This window comes from Fundulus heteroclitus, chromosome 3 (assembly GCF_011125445.2).
Source record: "Fundulus heteroclitus isolate FHET01 chromosome 3, MU-UCD_Fhet_4.1, whole genome shotgun sequence".
In the NCBI taxonomy this organism is placed as follows: domain Eukaryota; kingdom Metazoa; phylum Chordata; class Actinopteri; order Cyprinodontiformes; family Fundulidae; genus Fundulus; species Fundulus heteroclitus.
In genome coordinates, this window is record NC_046363.1 from 10,555,973 (window position 1) to 10,571,710 (window position 15,738).

General features: G+C 42.3%; 1 protein-coding gene across 3 annotated transcripts in view; it reads right to left on the bottom strand.

The window, feature by feature from the left end:
- Nucleotides 1-1,107: 1,107 nt before the first annotated feature.
- The window catches only part of LOC105933417 (zinc finger protein 236), a 91,794-nt gene continuing 77,163 nt past the window's right edge, over nt 1,108-15,738 (bottom strand). For all 3 annotated transcript variants that reach the window (XM_036130001.1, XM_036130005.1, XM_012872942.3), the window contains one exon: nt 1,108-2,111. In XM_036130001.1, coding sequence (XP_035985894.1) covers nt 1,981-2,111 — 131 coding nt within the window. In that variant the 3' untranslated portion in view covers nt 1,108-1,980. The remainder of the gene's footprint in view (nt 2,112-15,738) is intronic.

A 15,738-nucleotide genomic window follows, 5' to 3' on the forward strand; every position in this document is an offset into this window, starting at 1 on the left:
TTGCTAGCTTTGCAACTGGGCCACAATATTTTGGGGGTGACAGATGGAAACTTAAGATATTTTATTTTATAATCTAACTCAGCTTTAAACTGCTCCAGTGACCGGTTTCATTTGACGGCTGGACGGTGGCGAGCTGGGCAGCACTGTTGCAACAAGAAGGTCCTGGGTACGAATCTTTACATGTTCTTCATGTGCATCTATGGGTGCTCTACGAGTTGGTCTGGCTTACTTCCTCACTGCTAGGTTAATTGTCCTTGGGTATGAGTGTGCAACTGTGTGTGCCTGGTTGTCTTCTTCCCTGTGATAGACCTGCCCAGCAACCTGACTCTCACCAGATGGATGAAGCTCCAACACGGCGTCAACACATCCATCTGGAATCGCTGCCATTGGGAGGGATTTCAATACCACATGAAATGGACGAGCCAATCAGGATCGGCGGGCGGGATTTTCGTAGATGTGACGCATCAGAGAAGCGACTGTTTGGATCCAGACAACAATGACGGCTCGCAGTGAGGAAGCAGGCGGTAACATCGATGCTGCTGTTTCATCAGTGTTGTTCAATCTACCGAAGATTAATTCTTTAAAAGAACACCAGAGAACGGCTTTGACAGCTTTTGTTAGTGGAAACAATGTTTTTGCCCTTCTCCCGACTGGGATTTGGCAAGAGCTTGTAGCTCATCAGTAAAGATGACGGACAAGAGGTTTATCCAGTCATATGCAAGGATTTTTGATAAGGCCCCTTCTTCTGAAATACATCTCCAATGGAGCGATCCCAGATGGATGTGTGGAGCTCTGTGGAACGAAATCTGCAGAGCGTTCAATGACCATGCCTTTAGGCACAAGCCCCTACCTGACCCTGCCTGGATAGGCTGAAATCGATTAGTGAAGAGCTTTGCTTTATAATTGTTTACAGTGTTGAAAATGCTGAGCTAACTACTATTTTGTTTGCCTACTGCTGGAATAACAAATTGAAATTCAACAGAAGTAATAATTGCAGATTTGGAACTAATTGCCTGTTCTGGTTAATATCTGACCTGTGTGTTCCCCCACCTGTTTTTATTTTTGATTTGTTTTTTGTTTTTTTGTACACCAATAACAACCAGCCCATTGGATTCATAGAAAACGTCCTTTAATCTGATTTTTTTTTTTGAAAATCAGCAATAGAAAATAAAACTGCAAAAAGCAAAAACAAACTTTACTTGATAATGTTATCCTAAAATTACATTTATCCAAACGGTCTCTTTCCCAGTGTTTTTCAAAAAAATATATGCCTTCTAACTACAATATTTACAAAATTAACCACAGTAAATAAGCTGCTGATGTCAATGCCTAATGATACAAAAAGAAAACCCAACAATGACATCTTCATTCAGTCACTGAATGCAAATCGGTGTGCTCGGGATTTCTTCACGTCCAGCTTTTACAATAAAGCTGAAAATGACTCATCTCTTCGGGGGGGGGGGGATATTTACAGTAGAAACGTGTCAACAAAAGTGACCAGATATTTCGTAAACCAGTGCTAACCAGTCCTGTGAGCAGCTCCTGAGGCCACGACGGCCGTGCGGCAGGTCTCATCCTCCCTCTCTGGTAAATCAGTAATGAAGAGACCAGACGCTGCTTCTCTGTGGGGCTGTTCTCGTCGAGGGCCAGCATCAGAGGGACTTCCATCTGCTGAGAGGCTCTATCTCCGGGAAGCTCGGGCTGATTGAGCCACGCCTCTCTGGGGGCCGATGACAATCAGAGGGTAGTCAAACAGATAAAAGTCATTAAACCCTTCCAGAGAGGCGGAGAGGCACACTCCCTTTACTTCGCTAATTGTGATAAAACAGCAGGCCGGCGGATGAAGCCTCCCCGCTAACTCAAGCTAATTTAAGAAGAAGTCAGAAATCTTCCTCTGACTGTACTCCTGACAAACTTTTGCTGCTTAGTTTGAAAACTTCATGGAGTTCGTGACACGCGGGCAGTCCCGCTGGAGCGCAGTCAGGGGAACACGTTGTGCCAGTCTCCGGTGGAATCAGGACCCACTTCCAGGTCCAGCTCAGGCGTCACCTCGACCTGAGGCGCCGGCTCTTCCTGGCCCAGGGGCACGTCTTGTATTTGACCTGTAAGGGCTGGAGGAAAAGAAAAAAAAGGAAGAGAATGGGAGTAAATTTGCATTACAGTTCCAGTGAAATAGCTCCCAGGAAATAAAGGAGCTGTATAAACTGGAGGAGAAGCCCATTAAAACGTATTCACAGAGCAACACCGGCAGCTCTCTGTCTGAAAGCGATTTGCCGGAGGCTGTCATGCAAATGAGACCATCTGTCAAAAAGCAATCTTCCTCCCCTTGCTAAAACATTTGTTTTAATACTTCGCATTCTTTCTCTCTCTCTCTCCCCCCTTCTCCCTATGAAAACACAACGCGCACAGAGCAAACTATGCGAGCGGGTAGATAGCGGCGAAACTGTCTCTTTGTAAGTTGTAAATATGGCAGGAAGCATCCAGCTCCAAATAATTTAGCATAAAACAACGGTTTGGCTCCGGCTGGGAGGTTCAGCCGCTGTTCCTCTGATGCTACACGCCACGCGCTCGATTGAATTTCACAGTGGGAGTCGGTTTTTATGCGGGTCTCTGCGCGCTGTATCCCAAACTCCTTCAAAACTCAGGTCTGCCGTGTTTCTGGAGAGCGAGAGAAACAAGCACAACAACCCAAGCTCAAGCAAATTGATTTCTAAAACCCATAACTCCAACGGAGAAATGTAACAAAGACAGTCTTATGATACTAAAAGGCAACTTCTGGCTTTTGGAAGCCTTTCAAAGGTTTTCTCGGCTGCTTTGTACAATGAATTTAAATCAAGGACATGGCCATTTATTTTTTAAATACCAACATTTGCCTTGGTTTCTTACAAAAGGCAACTAAAGACCAGCATTTGGTCTCAAAAGAGAAAAGATAACAAGGAATTAATTTGGAGCGTACAAATGTCTAGGTCCGTTTTAAGAGTGCATTTTAGTAATTAAAGATTCTATCAATTATTTTTTCAATAGAGAGTTATAGTCATAAGTTTAAATAACGGGATAAAGTTCTGTCCTTTTCTTAAGGGAATATAATGGCGCTTTGGACAAATGTGTGTGTGTGTGTGTGTGTGTGTGGTGGTGGTGGGGGGGGTTATGAGTCACAAAACAAGAAAGTTGACTGAGCAGCTTAATGAGCCGCCGTCTCCTGCCGACCCACAGTGGTCTTTCTATGAATTTGTAGTAATTTTGATTATTATGTTAGATGAGTGTTTAGCTGGCGCTTTAGAGGAATTCCCTTTCAGCAATAATCTTTTGTTTACAGACTTCATTATTATTTAAATTGGTCATTTTTACCCACGCACGCTAATGTCAACCAACAACAGAGTTGAGTCACCTGGAGCAGCAACAGTATTTACAGCCGGCTCCTAAACTCTGTCCCGTGTAACAAAAACATGAGCAGGGACCGGATGACAATTATTGTCCTTCGTTGATTCTTTTAATAGGACTCGGTGATTTACAAGTGATTGTAAATGAACGTCCTCATCAACATAGCTGTTAGCAAGTGCTGCTCCATGTCACCCACCGCTCTGTCCCGTCCTACTTGTTGTTCATTTAGAGCAGGGCTCACCATCCTTTTAGAAGCTGAGAGCTACTTCATCGGTACTGTGTCATACGAAGGGCTACCTGTGCTGACCTTTGAACTAGAAGAGTCAGCGCTCACCTTAACTCTATGTAATATAAACATGTTTTTAATGTATTTATCATTTTAGCATGATTGAAAAGGAAGAGCAACCACAGAAAATATCATTTACATGCAGCTCACTGGAGGGTTGTGCTACTTTTTTGAACAGGGTTGAGGGCACCACATGTGGTCATTGGGCTGATTTAGAGGGTAACATGAAAGCTTATCTGTGTCCTTTAGGGCAGTTTGTGGGCTCTTAGCTACAACCAGAGGGGTACAAATACACATACATTGTGTTCCCTTTCTTTATTTCATTTATAAAGTATCCTTAATGTCTGAACGCTGTAGACATATGAAACCAATGTCAAATACCATGTCTGTGCACACAATATTGACCAATGAAGCTGATTTGGATTTTTTAGGCATGTGGAGGGGGATTAATGTTTTTCCGGTTACTTGTTAGTTGTACAGTAATCCTTCATTGATTTTATTGAATTAATTAACCAAAAGCTAATTTTCTAACTAAGAACACACTAAAAACTGCAAGGAGACTCTTAGAGAGCTATTTTGTAAAGCAGTAGGGGGGAAACCAACTTTTTTGTTCATGAAACTTTGGTTAAAAGTACTGCAGTCTGGCAGCAGATTTCCACAGTGAAAAATCAATATAACACTCTGTATTGAAATTACGTTGTGGAAGCGTAATTTATGAAAGTTGGACTTTTATGTATGATACCAACCTGATTTGAAGGAGCTGTAAGCAACATTTCAATAACTTAGAGAGAAAGAACTAATAATAAGTGATGTGAAGAACTAAACGTATCTTTTTAGATGGACTATGGCATGACGTATCACACCATCTCTCTGCGCTGTTGTCCAGTCTCTTGTTTTCACATCTGGGCTGGACTCGCGTGTGTGTATGGATCCGTTCCAAAAAAAATTATAGAATAGAAATATCCTTTAACACATCAGAGAAGTTCAGGTGTACCAACAGCAAAGTGCAAATTTACAGCGTAAATTGAGAAAAAAAATAGTGTACAGTTAGTAAAACTAGCATACTCTAGTATTAAAGGAGTGTGCAAAGTAGGGTAGAGTAGAGTGATTTAAAGAATTGCGCAAGAACTGTGTGTGTGTGTGTGTGTGTGTGTGTGTGTGTATATATATATATATTATATATATATATATATATATATTTATATATATATATATATATATATATATATATATATATATATATATATATATATATATATATATATATATATATATATATATTACGCTGTAAGAAGCTACAAAAGTCTTGAGACCGTGGTGGACAGTCACCTTCCGTCAGCACAATGACCCTAAATGTAAAGCCAGGGCTACAATAGCATGGGTTAAAACTTAATTCCATCTCTAGACATAAAAAAAAGCACTCACGCAAAAAACTTGCATCTGTATTTGCAGGGAAAAAAAGTGTTTCTCAGAGTTTGAAACAAATTTTCCCACTTTTATTAGTTCAAAAGATTACCAAACTGAAACCATGTGACTTTTCTTTTACTGCACAGTTGTGCGCTACATAACGATCGTCTTGCATCAAAGCTCAATAATTACACTAAACTTTGTGGTCATAATGTGACAAAAGGTGTGAATAACTCTGTAAGGGCCTGCATGTGTACGTGTTAAAGTAACCAGGAAGGCTGTAAAAGCCAAAACTAAAGGGTAAAAAAAGGCTTGATAAAGAAGAAAGAAGTCGTGAGGTTCTGCAGACAACGTATCATGACGGTATTATCAAGAGGAATCAACAGGGAACAGAGCTGGGCTCAGAGAGACAGGGACAACCTGCGATAGTCACAGAGCCTCCCGTGTGTGTTCTGACATGTCACAATGTGAGTCAAACAGCAGCCTTCGTAGAGAAGAAACAAAATTAAAGTTCCAAGTGAAGTCACGTCAGTTTCGCTTCACAGCAAAAAGGCCATTGAAAGTAGAAAGCCACCGTTCCACTGGGAAAGGAAGAGAAGTGTAAGGCGTGTGATGGGGCCGTTTTGCTTCATCAGCCATATGGGTCCTAAATCAGAGCGGGCACTGTGGCATGAAACATCAGCAAAGCATGCGAGTGCTCTTGTCTCAGAGCCGGCTCTGAGACAAGATAGTCGAACAAGAAGGACCATGATTAAAGGATGAAAAGGAGGGAAAAAAAAAGATCCTAATCAACAAGCTGCTACAGTTAAGCCCGGCATTATTCATACCCCTGCCAGAAAACATGTTTCTTCTAACTGGAGGTAATTGTAACATCCTGGCATCCCAACTTGAATCTGATAAAATAAAATCTATGGAGGGGGCTAAAGATTAGGGTGATGGCAAGGAGGCCTTCCAACCTCAAAGACTTACGGATTTCAGGGAACCTTTCGATTTCTCTAGAAGACTTATAACATAACGAAAGCATCAGAAATACTATTTCTAGTCTTCCAGCTGCATACGGTCAATAAATATGTAGTTTAAGAGCAGAAGCAGGATCACACCGTGTGGATGGCAGAGAGAGAGAGAGAGAGAGCAGCTGCTGTAAAACAGGGTTTCAATTCTATAAAATGATTATGGACTTGAGAGTTAACAACTTAGCTCAAAACAGAACAGATTTGCTGTACTCCGTCAAGCCTTCATGTTCCCTTCTGATTGTCTGAAAGCTAACGTTGAGTAACAGTGTCCCCTCCAGACAGACTTGTTGTCAGCATGTCCTGGGAACACTCATGTGTGATGTACTTATTGCTTGGAGAATTATGAGACTTTTCTTTTCTTTCCAACCACTCAACACATTCTGCGGATTTTGGACCACAGCCAATGTCCTATTCTTACGCTGAGGAGGACAATGAGGGGGAACTCAAAAATGTATGTGGCCTGTCCTCTGTCCTGGATCTGTTTCAGTGCAGCAGCGGGAACAGGAAAGCGAGTATAGACTCCTAACGCATCCTCAATTAACTTGTTGAACTGCTGCAACAGGGCTAACGGTACTGCCGTATATTAAAAAAATTTATAAATCCGCAGACAGCTTTCTGCCTCAGGCTGCTAAAATGCTGAACTGCGCTTTAGATTACGCACTTTTATTATTGCCCTTATCTGTTTTATTTGTAGTATCTATCGAATCACGTTTCGCACTAATCTGGTGAAACATTCCCGGAGAAACAATGCTTTGTTTGGTTGCGAACTATCTGCTTTACAACGAAAGAACAGCTCATTATAAACTAAAGAGTGCAGAGAGAAGCCAGCCATGAAAATCTGAGCAAACTGGGGCAGTTTGCTGTCAAAGTGGAGCTGAGTCAAGCTGTGAAATGTCTCGAGTTACAGATGTGCAAATCTCCAAGAGAACGACACAGTTGAAGGCACTTTACTGGCCTGAAAATGGATGGGTGGAAAATACGCAGAAAAGTTAAAACGCAAAGAGGACCGAAAAACAAAAAACGCAGCAGGTTTGCCAATTACTGCTGTCATTTTCAGCTCATTTCAGGGAATTATCACTTCAGGTAAGATTGGGGGCAAATATAATTGGTGGGACAGGCAAACAATTTCATTTTCCTTGCAAGTAGATCATAGAGGTAATACGGAGCTGTACCTCAAGCTCAGCTCTGAAAAACGATGACAATCTAAGTGAAATTTAGGACGATGACTCCCGGCTACACGAGGTGAAATGTTTATTGCTGACGAACGCTGACAAAAACTCAAAACAAAGATGAGGCTAATGGAGACGCTACTGGTTCAAGCAGATAAGTGCTTACAAAAGGAAGAGCTGCCGGCAGAGCAGCAGACAAGGTAGGAAAAAAGAAACAATATGGCTTCTAAAAAAAAAGAAGAAGCGTGCCGTTTAAGAGGTCTGGTAAGTGATCTCTTAGCAACACGAGACATCATGTTGCTGGATGCGGCATTCGTTTTCTCCCGGTTAGACCACCAACTGTGTCACGCTTCTCTTGCAAACAAAAGAAGTGATGGAAACTGTTCCACGGCAGCTCGCGAAAGCAGCCAGGGTTTCACGACAAGGACGAGGACGTGGTTTTGTGTTTACCTTTAAACAGAAGATATTTACAGATCGCATCAGTGTACCGACACTGCTGGAGGCCTTCAGAGCATGAACACATCTGCGGCTGAGCCAGACATCCAAACATAAAAACACACAACCCTTTTCTCTCATTGGCTGAGATTGAGATTACGCATATTTTGTTTTTGTCCGAGGTCAGATAGGATTCATAAACTTATTTTTATTTGTTTTATCTTTCCTCACACATAGAAGTTTCCACACATTTGCCTAGCATTTAGTCCACAAGCTTCTCATAATAGCGAGGATAGACGTTACTTTGGTTTTGTCCGTTGCCTCAAGATCAAGGCTTTGCAATGACCACTACAAAACATCGGCTTTATTGGTCTTAAGCCATATTGTAAATAATTCATCCATCCTTAAACTTCTTAATGTCTTAGGATGTCGTCTCAATATTGAGGTTCTTTACTCATGACATCTATTTTGTGAAGTGCACCAGTCCCTCTGGAAACACCCACACAGCGCGTCGTTGGCTTCTTTGTCCTTCACAGTTGGGATGTTGTTCTTAGGCTTGCAAGCTTCCCCATTTTCCTCAAAATGTAATTGTGGTCATTGTGGCTAAATACCTCTATTTTAGGAAATGAAGCTTCAAGTGCATTTCCAAACTATAATGTTGTTGTTGTTGTTTTTTACATTCCTTTTTGAATTAAAGCATCTTCTTCTCTGAAAGGCCTTTCAGCCCAAGTTAGTGCATGACTCGTGTCTCTGAAGACCAGGACACACACATATTTTTGCTGTCGCTCGGAGGATGAGACGTAGAGGTTGCACCAATCACTAAAACAGAGAAACTGTCTCCTTCCTGGATGCTATGATGGCTGGGTATTGCTGTGCTTTCCACATTTACATATAAGTGAACCAATGAATGTGGCACCTTTAGGAATCTGAAAATTGTACCCAGACTATTGAGGTTTACTTCTGTGCCGTTTTGCCAAACAGGGAGTTGACATTTCAATTATGTATTTCTCTTAAATGAGGGCAGAATTGTCCCCTACTTGATAGTCTTATTTTAATTAATCATATTCTTTGCTCTTAAGAAGGAACATTGTGGCTTCAGGGTCAAGTTTGGAAATTCAGCATTGTAAAAACGCTGCCATCAAATAGAAAAATAATCCTGTCATTCTTTAGCCCTCTGCACATAATTTGCTGTGAGCTTGGTGTCACCACAGTTTCTAGCTCATCACTCATTCACTTTCCTCCACCCATCTGGAAAGCTCTTGACGACTTCTTTAGCACTCAGAAACGGCAATTTAATAGATGAATGACATTTGAGCTGTGACTCAGGGAGTGATTAGGACGTCGGAAGATGAGACGCTGAATAACCGCAACGTGACTTTTGTATGGAGTGATCCTGAGTATGAGCGACCTCAGCTCATTTTCAGCCGTCATATTACCGAGGCGTTCCAAAAGCTTCAATTTGGATGATATTGGTATAAAAGGAAGAAGAAAAGTGTGACAGGTCTGTTAGAAAATGGCTGGTTGCTGCAGAGCGAGCAGACTCCAGGAGACTTCTCGGTCGGATAGTGAAAATGATCACTCTCCAAGGCCGGCCAACAGCTAACAGATTTGGCTTGGCATGTAAAAAATAGATTATTAATAAACAAAACAGTCCAAAATCTGAATGTTTGTATTCTTAATGCTGCTGGGGAAGGGTAAAACGGCTTTCCTTCTGATCCGTGCTGGGAATTTGTTAGTGTTGGTTAATTTTGATCAGTCGATACACAAAGCGTTTTCTTAAATGCGGATTAACAAAGAGTTTGGTCACACTTCACCATATTTACTTTAAACCTAAAACAACTATCCTCTAATAACTATTTGCCTTAATGACACATGGCTTGTTTTTATTAGACTGGTCTTAAAATCACAGGTCATCAGACTCAGGTCTGATGAGGGAGGAGACAAGGAAATGTAGGAAGAGGAGGAGTCAGGAAGAAACTATAGAGCATTGTGCTTGTGTTCCAGAGGTTCTGGGTTCAACTCCCACAGACTGCCACTCTGGGTCCAAGTGGCCTGGGTCGCATTTGACTGCCACTCTGGGTCCCTGAGCAAGACCCTAAACCCCAGCTTGTTTAAACCCCCAGGCGCCACACAGTGGCAGCCCACAGCTCCAAGGGGAAGGGTTAAATCCAGAGAACAAATTTCATTGGAATGTATGTTGCAATGACAATAAAAAAAGATGATTATGATTACTATTTTTTTCACTACAGTGAACACTTCCAGAAAATGGTCAGATACTAAATGTATTATTAAATAAGATTTTAAAGGTTTTACACAACATGCATTTTGATGTCATTCAGTTTTTAGACACCTACATACAGTATTTTATACCTAAATGCATGCCATGTGGGGCTCAGATCCTAACCTGGTTCATTTCCGGACTGTGTTTAAACCCCTTGTACACAGAGAAGCAGTGGAGAGAAACAGCGAAAAGATGGTCTGAGATTAAGGAACTCTGACGTTAACTTCTGTGTGGACAACAATGTGCCCCTCATGAAGGTTCAGTTTCTCTAACAACAAGCCCTAGATCGACCCTGAAATAAAGGCTCAAGGAGGAGAAGTGATGCTTTAGATTAGGAAACAAGGAGGGGCTGAGCAGAAATGATTGAGAAGGTAGATCAGGGAAGGAAGGGACATCTACCGAAGGAACATGGAGGACCAGCTGCAGGAGAACATCAGTGGGGTTTGGAAGAGCCTGAAAACAATTTCCGTTCACAAACCCCAGCTCCCAGGCTCGAGGAGACTTACGGTGGGTGAATTATCTGAAAAGATTTTTCAACAAGTTTGATCAGACACTAACTCCTCCCCCAGAGCAGTCTCCCCTGCTGGAACCTCACTTATCTTCAACAACTGCCTGCGTTTCTTCTTCGAGTTCTTTATTTTCCATCCAGCTGGGGCTTCTGAGGGACATGCTGGAGCTGTCAGGATTGGACCATCACTTGTCCCAGTGGACACTGGACTACGTCACTGGGCTCCCACAGTATTTGAAGACACAGGGCGTCTATGACAGGCTGGTCTACAGTATGGGCACCCAGCAGGGAACTGTGCTAGCAACGCTGCTGCTCCCCCTCTACCCTGCAGGCTTCTCCATCAACTACCCAGGTTGCCATCTTCAGAAGTTGCTAGATGACTCTGCCGTAGTCCGCCTCATCACAGGTGAGGAAGACTCAGAGTATAGCCAGACTTTTGTTGGAGCAGCAGCTTATCTACAGCTGAGAGGACGCCGTTAGATAAGCTCATCAGGAAGGCCAGCTCTGTTCTAGGACACCCCTCTCGATCCAGTGCAGGTGGTCTAGCAAAAATGACATCACAGTTAGTCAGGGTCTCCCAACTCCTGGATGAAGCTGCTGCAGAGCTAGAGAGCTCCCTCAGTGACAGACCGCTCCATCCTAAATGCACAAAGACACAGATCTTTGTTCCCAGCAACTGTTAGTCTTCAGAACCATCCCTGCTCCCAACAAACTAAATAAATTGTTTACATCCCTGCTGTTATCTGCACTGTTTTTTTCTTTTGTAGCCAATAGACTGTATGCACATTTTGTACATTTTTAATTCCCCTACACAGTTGCACTTTTTTTTAGCTGAGCATGCTATTTTTAGTAACGGTACAGAACATTTGATTATATTGTAAATTGACCCTTGCTGCACAGCTTGTTTTTCTTAAAGCCCCAGTGTGTGAGATTTCCACACTGGCACACCATCTAGTGGTGGGCTAAATTACAAATGACCTCACCCTTAAACACGTAGTAACTACTACAGAAACCAGTAATGTATTACCATGTATTAGCTAATGCTAATAGCTAATAGCGTTTGTCCTGTTAGTCTCCTGTTGCCCTGCGACTGACTGGCGACCTGTCCAGGGTAAACGCCCCGCCTCTCGCCCATAGACAGCTGGAGATAGGCAACAGAAACCCTCACGACCCCAACAGGGATGAGCATGACGTAAAATGGATGGATAATAGCTAATAGCTTCGGTCATCACGTGAAATGGTTCTTGGCACTCCTGCCAAGTCTGCTTGTTTTTTTTCTAAAGTCACTTGTAAATTCTGTGAGTTGTGGTTTTTTGGGCTCGTTTTTGAATGTGCAGTCGCTTATTTGGGCTCTAAAAAGGCTACCATAAAAAAAAAACAAGTAAAGAGACCCGGTCTCCCTGTGCACTACAGACAGTGAACTGGCAGGCTAATATCCCTCCGCCTCCCTCCCTGAGGGGGAGACGAACAAACGAGCCATCTCTACCCGGGTGGACAAAGTAGCTGCCGGCCTACATTGCCCTATTTCTAATGTAACGGCAAAAATAAACTTCACCTGTTATATTGAATTAAAGGAGCTATAAGTAAGATATTTACTGTAAAATCAACCTAAGTCATTCTCATTTCTCACCTGGAATGAAAGTAACATTCCCTATAAACAATTGGTCCTCTCCATCAACAATGTCTCAGTCACGTTTTTCTCTTTTCAAACCTAGAAGTGCGGTCCAGAGAGACTTCCCAGGGTTCCCAAAACAGAGCAGCAGCATTTGGTATTTTATTTTGGCAAATGAGTATCAGCCTGCAAACATGGAAGCCAGTGAGAAAAGCAGACCAGAAATAGAACAGAATACAACATCATGTATCTATCCTGTGGAAGTAAAAATTCAGAGCAACAATGGACCATTGGGTGAATGGGGGGGTTTTCGTGAAAGGCATTGTCTATGTGTCGTTCTGATTTTAACCACTAGATGTAATTATTGCATATTGTTCTTTTAAGTTGCTTGTCCATGCAGAAAGCCTGCAACCTCTGCATCAGTTTAGAGTCCCTGCTCCCTCATGAATTATCTCCACTCCAACTGGTAATAATAGCTGTGCCGATATAGCCTCTCATTTTCTCCCGGTTATTACTTCTTTTTCTTTTCTTGGTTACTTTCTCTTCCCTCTTGCTTGGCAAAGAGTATAGATGGTCCGCCATTTCAACATAAAAAGGCAAATAGAATGATCTACGGTTTTCTTCATATAGAAGACAGATAGGAAATGCGTAAGGCTAACAGGTTTGTCCCCTTTTAGCTGCTGGAATCATAAATAGCGACGTAACATGGTGCCACCCAGTGGGCACCTATGTATTTAGAAACTACTAATTCTAAGTTATGAGAACGCTTTCATTTTTTATGTGATGTTATTAGACTTTGGCAGAATGTGTACTTGTAAAAGCAATACCTAATTTCTGCTAATTAAAAGCCAAATAACTTAAACACTGTCCCTTTATATCTTTTTAACATTTGTGTGTATCTGCACATGTTTCCATCTGCTTTTCACATTGCTGCTGGTACAGATGAATTTCCCCACTCACATCCAATAAAGGATTTTGCTATTCCTTTTAGTTGTCCAACTGGTACTCTCTCTGTCTCTCTCCGAGGTCGGTCGTGTCTTTCTCTCTCTGCAGCTTTTACCCCCCCCCCCCCCTATCCTGCTTTGCTTTGCTATGTCTTGTCTTCTGAGCACTTTCTTCATATCAACCGAACTCTGAAAAACATGGATCTGGTAAGCTGGTCTCTCAATACTATTGATAAATTTTTTTCGACGGGTAGGCAACGGAAGGGGGACCCGTCTGGTCCTGATTTGACTTATTTTGTGAGATACACCCTAAATTCCTGGAGGAAAACGGTGTGTCTTTCGACCTTGTCATTCCTGGACGTTTGAAATTTTCACATTGGATTAAGGATACTGGGATCTCTACTTATTGGTTTTTGTGGATTTTTGAAGTATCGGCAAATACAGCGGATGTCGGAGCCATTTGGCCTTGATCAGGCTGCCGGCTGCATGACGCGCTCACTCTGGCTGTGAACGGACAAACCTGGCAGGTGAATGGAGCCAAGCCGAAAAGCTGGCTGCGCTGGAACGCAGACTGACTTTGGGGTTGAACTCAAGGGGAGATGGGATAAAATCTGGGAGTGAAGCGCGAAAAAGCCCAATAATTTGGAAAATTGGATTTATGTGGAGCCAGCAAAAGACTTAAAAGCTGACAGGAAAGGCAGTGCAGCTTGTCTCATAACAAATAACATATTTGGATTCCCTCCCTATCTACTCCTGGATTGTTATGACGGAGTGCCCAGAAAAGCCCCCGGCTACCCCCCTCCCCCGCTGACACCTGGATGCTTTCTGAACTGTGGGCCGGCTGATAACATCAAGGACAATGGCCTCTGGAGAGTGTTCACGGAGAAAAACACTTTCGCCCATACACACACGCATAACTGATACTCATAAAACTGATGAATTACACACACGCGACAGGTCTCAAATGTTTACCTTCTGCATACATGTTGTCTTGTGTTTATTTGTGCTTTTGTGCTATGAGGGTTTTTTTGTGTCGGTTGTTTGTCTCTTTATAGGTGAGAGCATAAATAGGCAAACATCTGTCTCTTTTTTTTCTCTCCCCTCTTTCCCCCATGTTGTTGCTCTTTCTTCGAGAGTTTCAAGGCAGCGCCTAGGGACCCCGTGTAAAGCGGGGTCTGGGGCAGTTTGGGGAACGCACCTCACGGCTAGCGCTCATGTAGCAGCGGCCGACTGTGTGTGTTCCTGGCAACGCAAGGCCTCAGTCAATCGTTCCCCCAAAATGTTTGTTAAGTGTATGTGATGGACGGTTGTACTGGAACTGAAATTTCGATTGTAATGCAAATTGCAGTTGACTAATAAAATTGATTGATTGATTGATTGATTGATTGATTGGATGGATGTGTGAGAAACTCTTAAAGAAAAACTAATTAACATTTCTTCCATGCCAAAAAATGATTAAAAACCCAGGGGAAAAGGAGATTGTCATAATTCATGCATTGAAGGTTTAATGAGTTGGTGACACAAAAGCTCTGCTCACTTCTATTTACCCCTGCAAGTCCTCTGTGTGCGTGACGCCCATGACCGTGAAAAACCTGGGAAAATTGAAAGCAGCATCTTCTAATCCTTAAGGAGTCTGGCCTTTATTATCTGTGACACTTTAAAGAACCTCAGTTCTAACTCGACATTTTGAATTGTCCACCCTTACTCTGCTCGGTGTCTCTGAGTGAAGCACTTTGTCGGGTTACTTTTTAAATAGAAGAGATATGGGGGCACCGCTCCACGGCACCAGTCATCTTCAATACGCGGCTGTCAGACTCCAAGGACGAATGCCTTCATGGGTTCAATTACCATGTATATATGAGTTAACAAAAGGTTATCAACAGCCTTAACCTTAATTGTCACACTGTCAGGAAATGGTAAAAAAAAAAAAATTGCATTCACTGAGTGCATGTCTTGACAGAGGTGGGGAGCTTAAAGTGAGCAGGGGGTTACCCTGTCTGTCAGCACAACTTACCAGCCCCGGGATTTATAAATAGGCTACGATGCGTATGAGTGCTAGGGCTGGACGATATAGAAAAAAAGCATATCAATAAAGTAGAAATAATTTTGATCAATATCAATAATTATAAAAATATTCAAAGCATATATTTTAAGTGCAGCCCTGGCTGTTTTATGCCATTGCTTAATGTGTAACTCACCCCCATGTAAAAGCATATTTCTACCCCCAGACAAATTTGAAAAACTCCATTAAAGCGGACGGGGATACAAAGGAGGGGAGGGGTATGTTTTTTTTTTTTGTTTTGTTTTTTTTAGACGGAGCTGCTTTTATAACCCCAGAGCGGAGGAGCTACCAACGTCACTCTCTCTGAATTACATCACAGTAACCAAAAGCAATATTAACTCAAAAATCAATGCAAGACCACCGTTTAACCCAAGAGTGCACCACACTGCCGATTTTAGACACAAAAGCAGGGTTTCAACAAATATGCACAAATTTTTCAGAAATAATGACCAGGATATGTAGACAGTACTATAAGACAACCATGTTAACGGTTACCCTTTAAATAAAGAGCACTGAATTAAAACACAACCCTTTATTCAACCAACTTTTCACCAAAACCGTAAGTCTTAAAAATAAAAAAAAGAACACGTGCTCTCGGGACTCTTTGAAGTTGGTGACGGAGCATTCCTGGGCCTGAGTT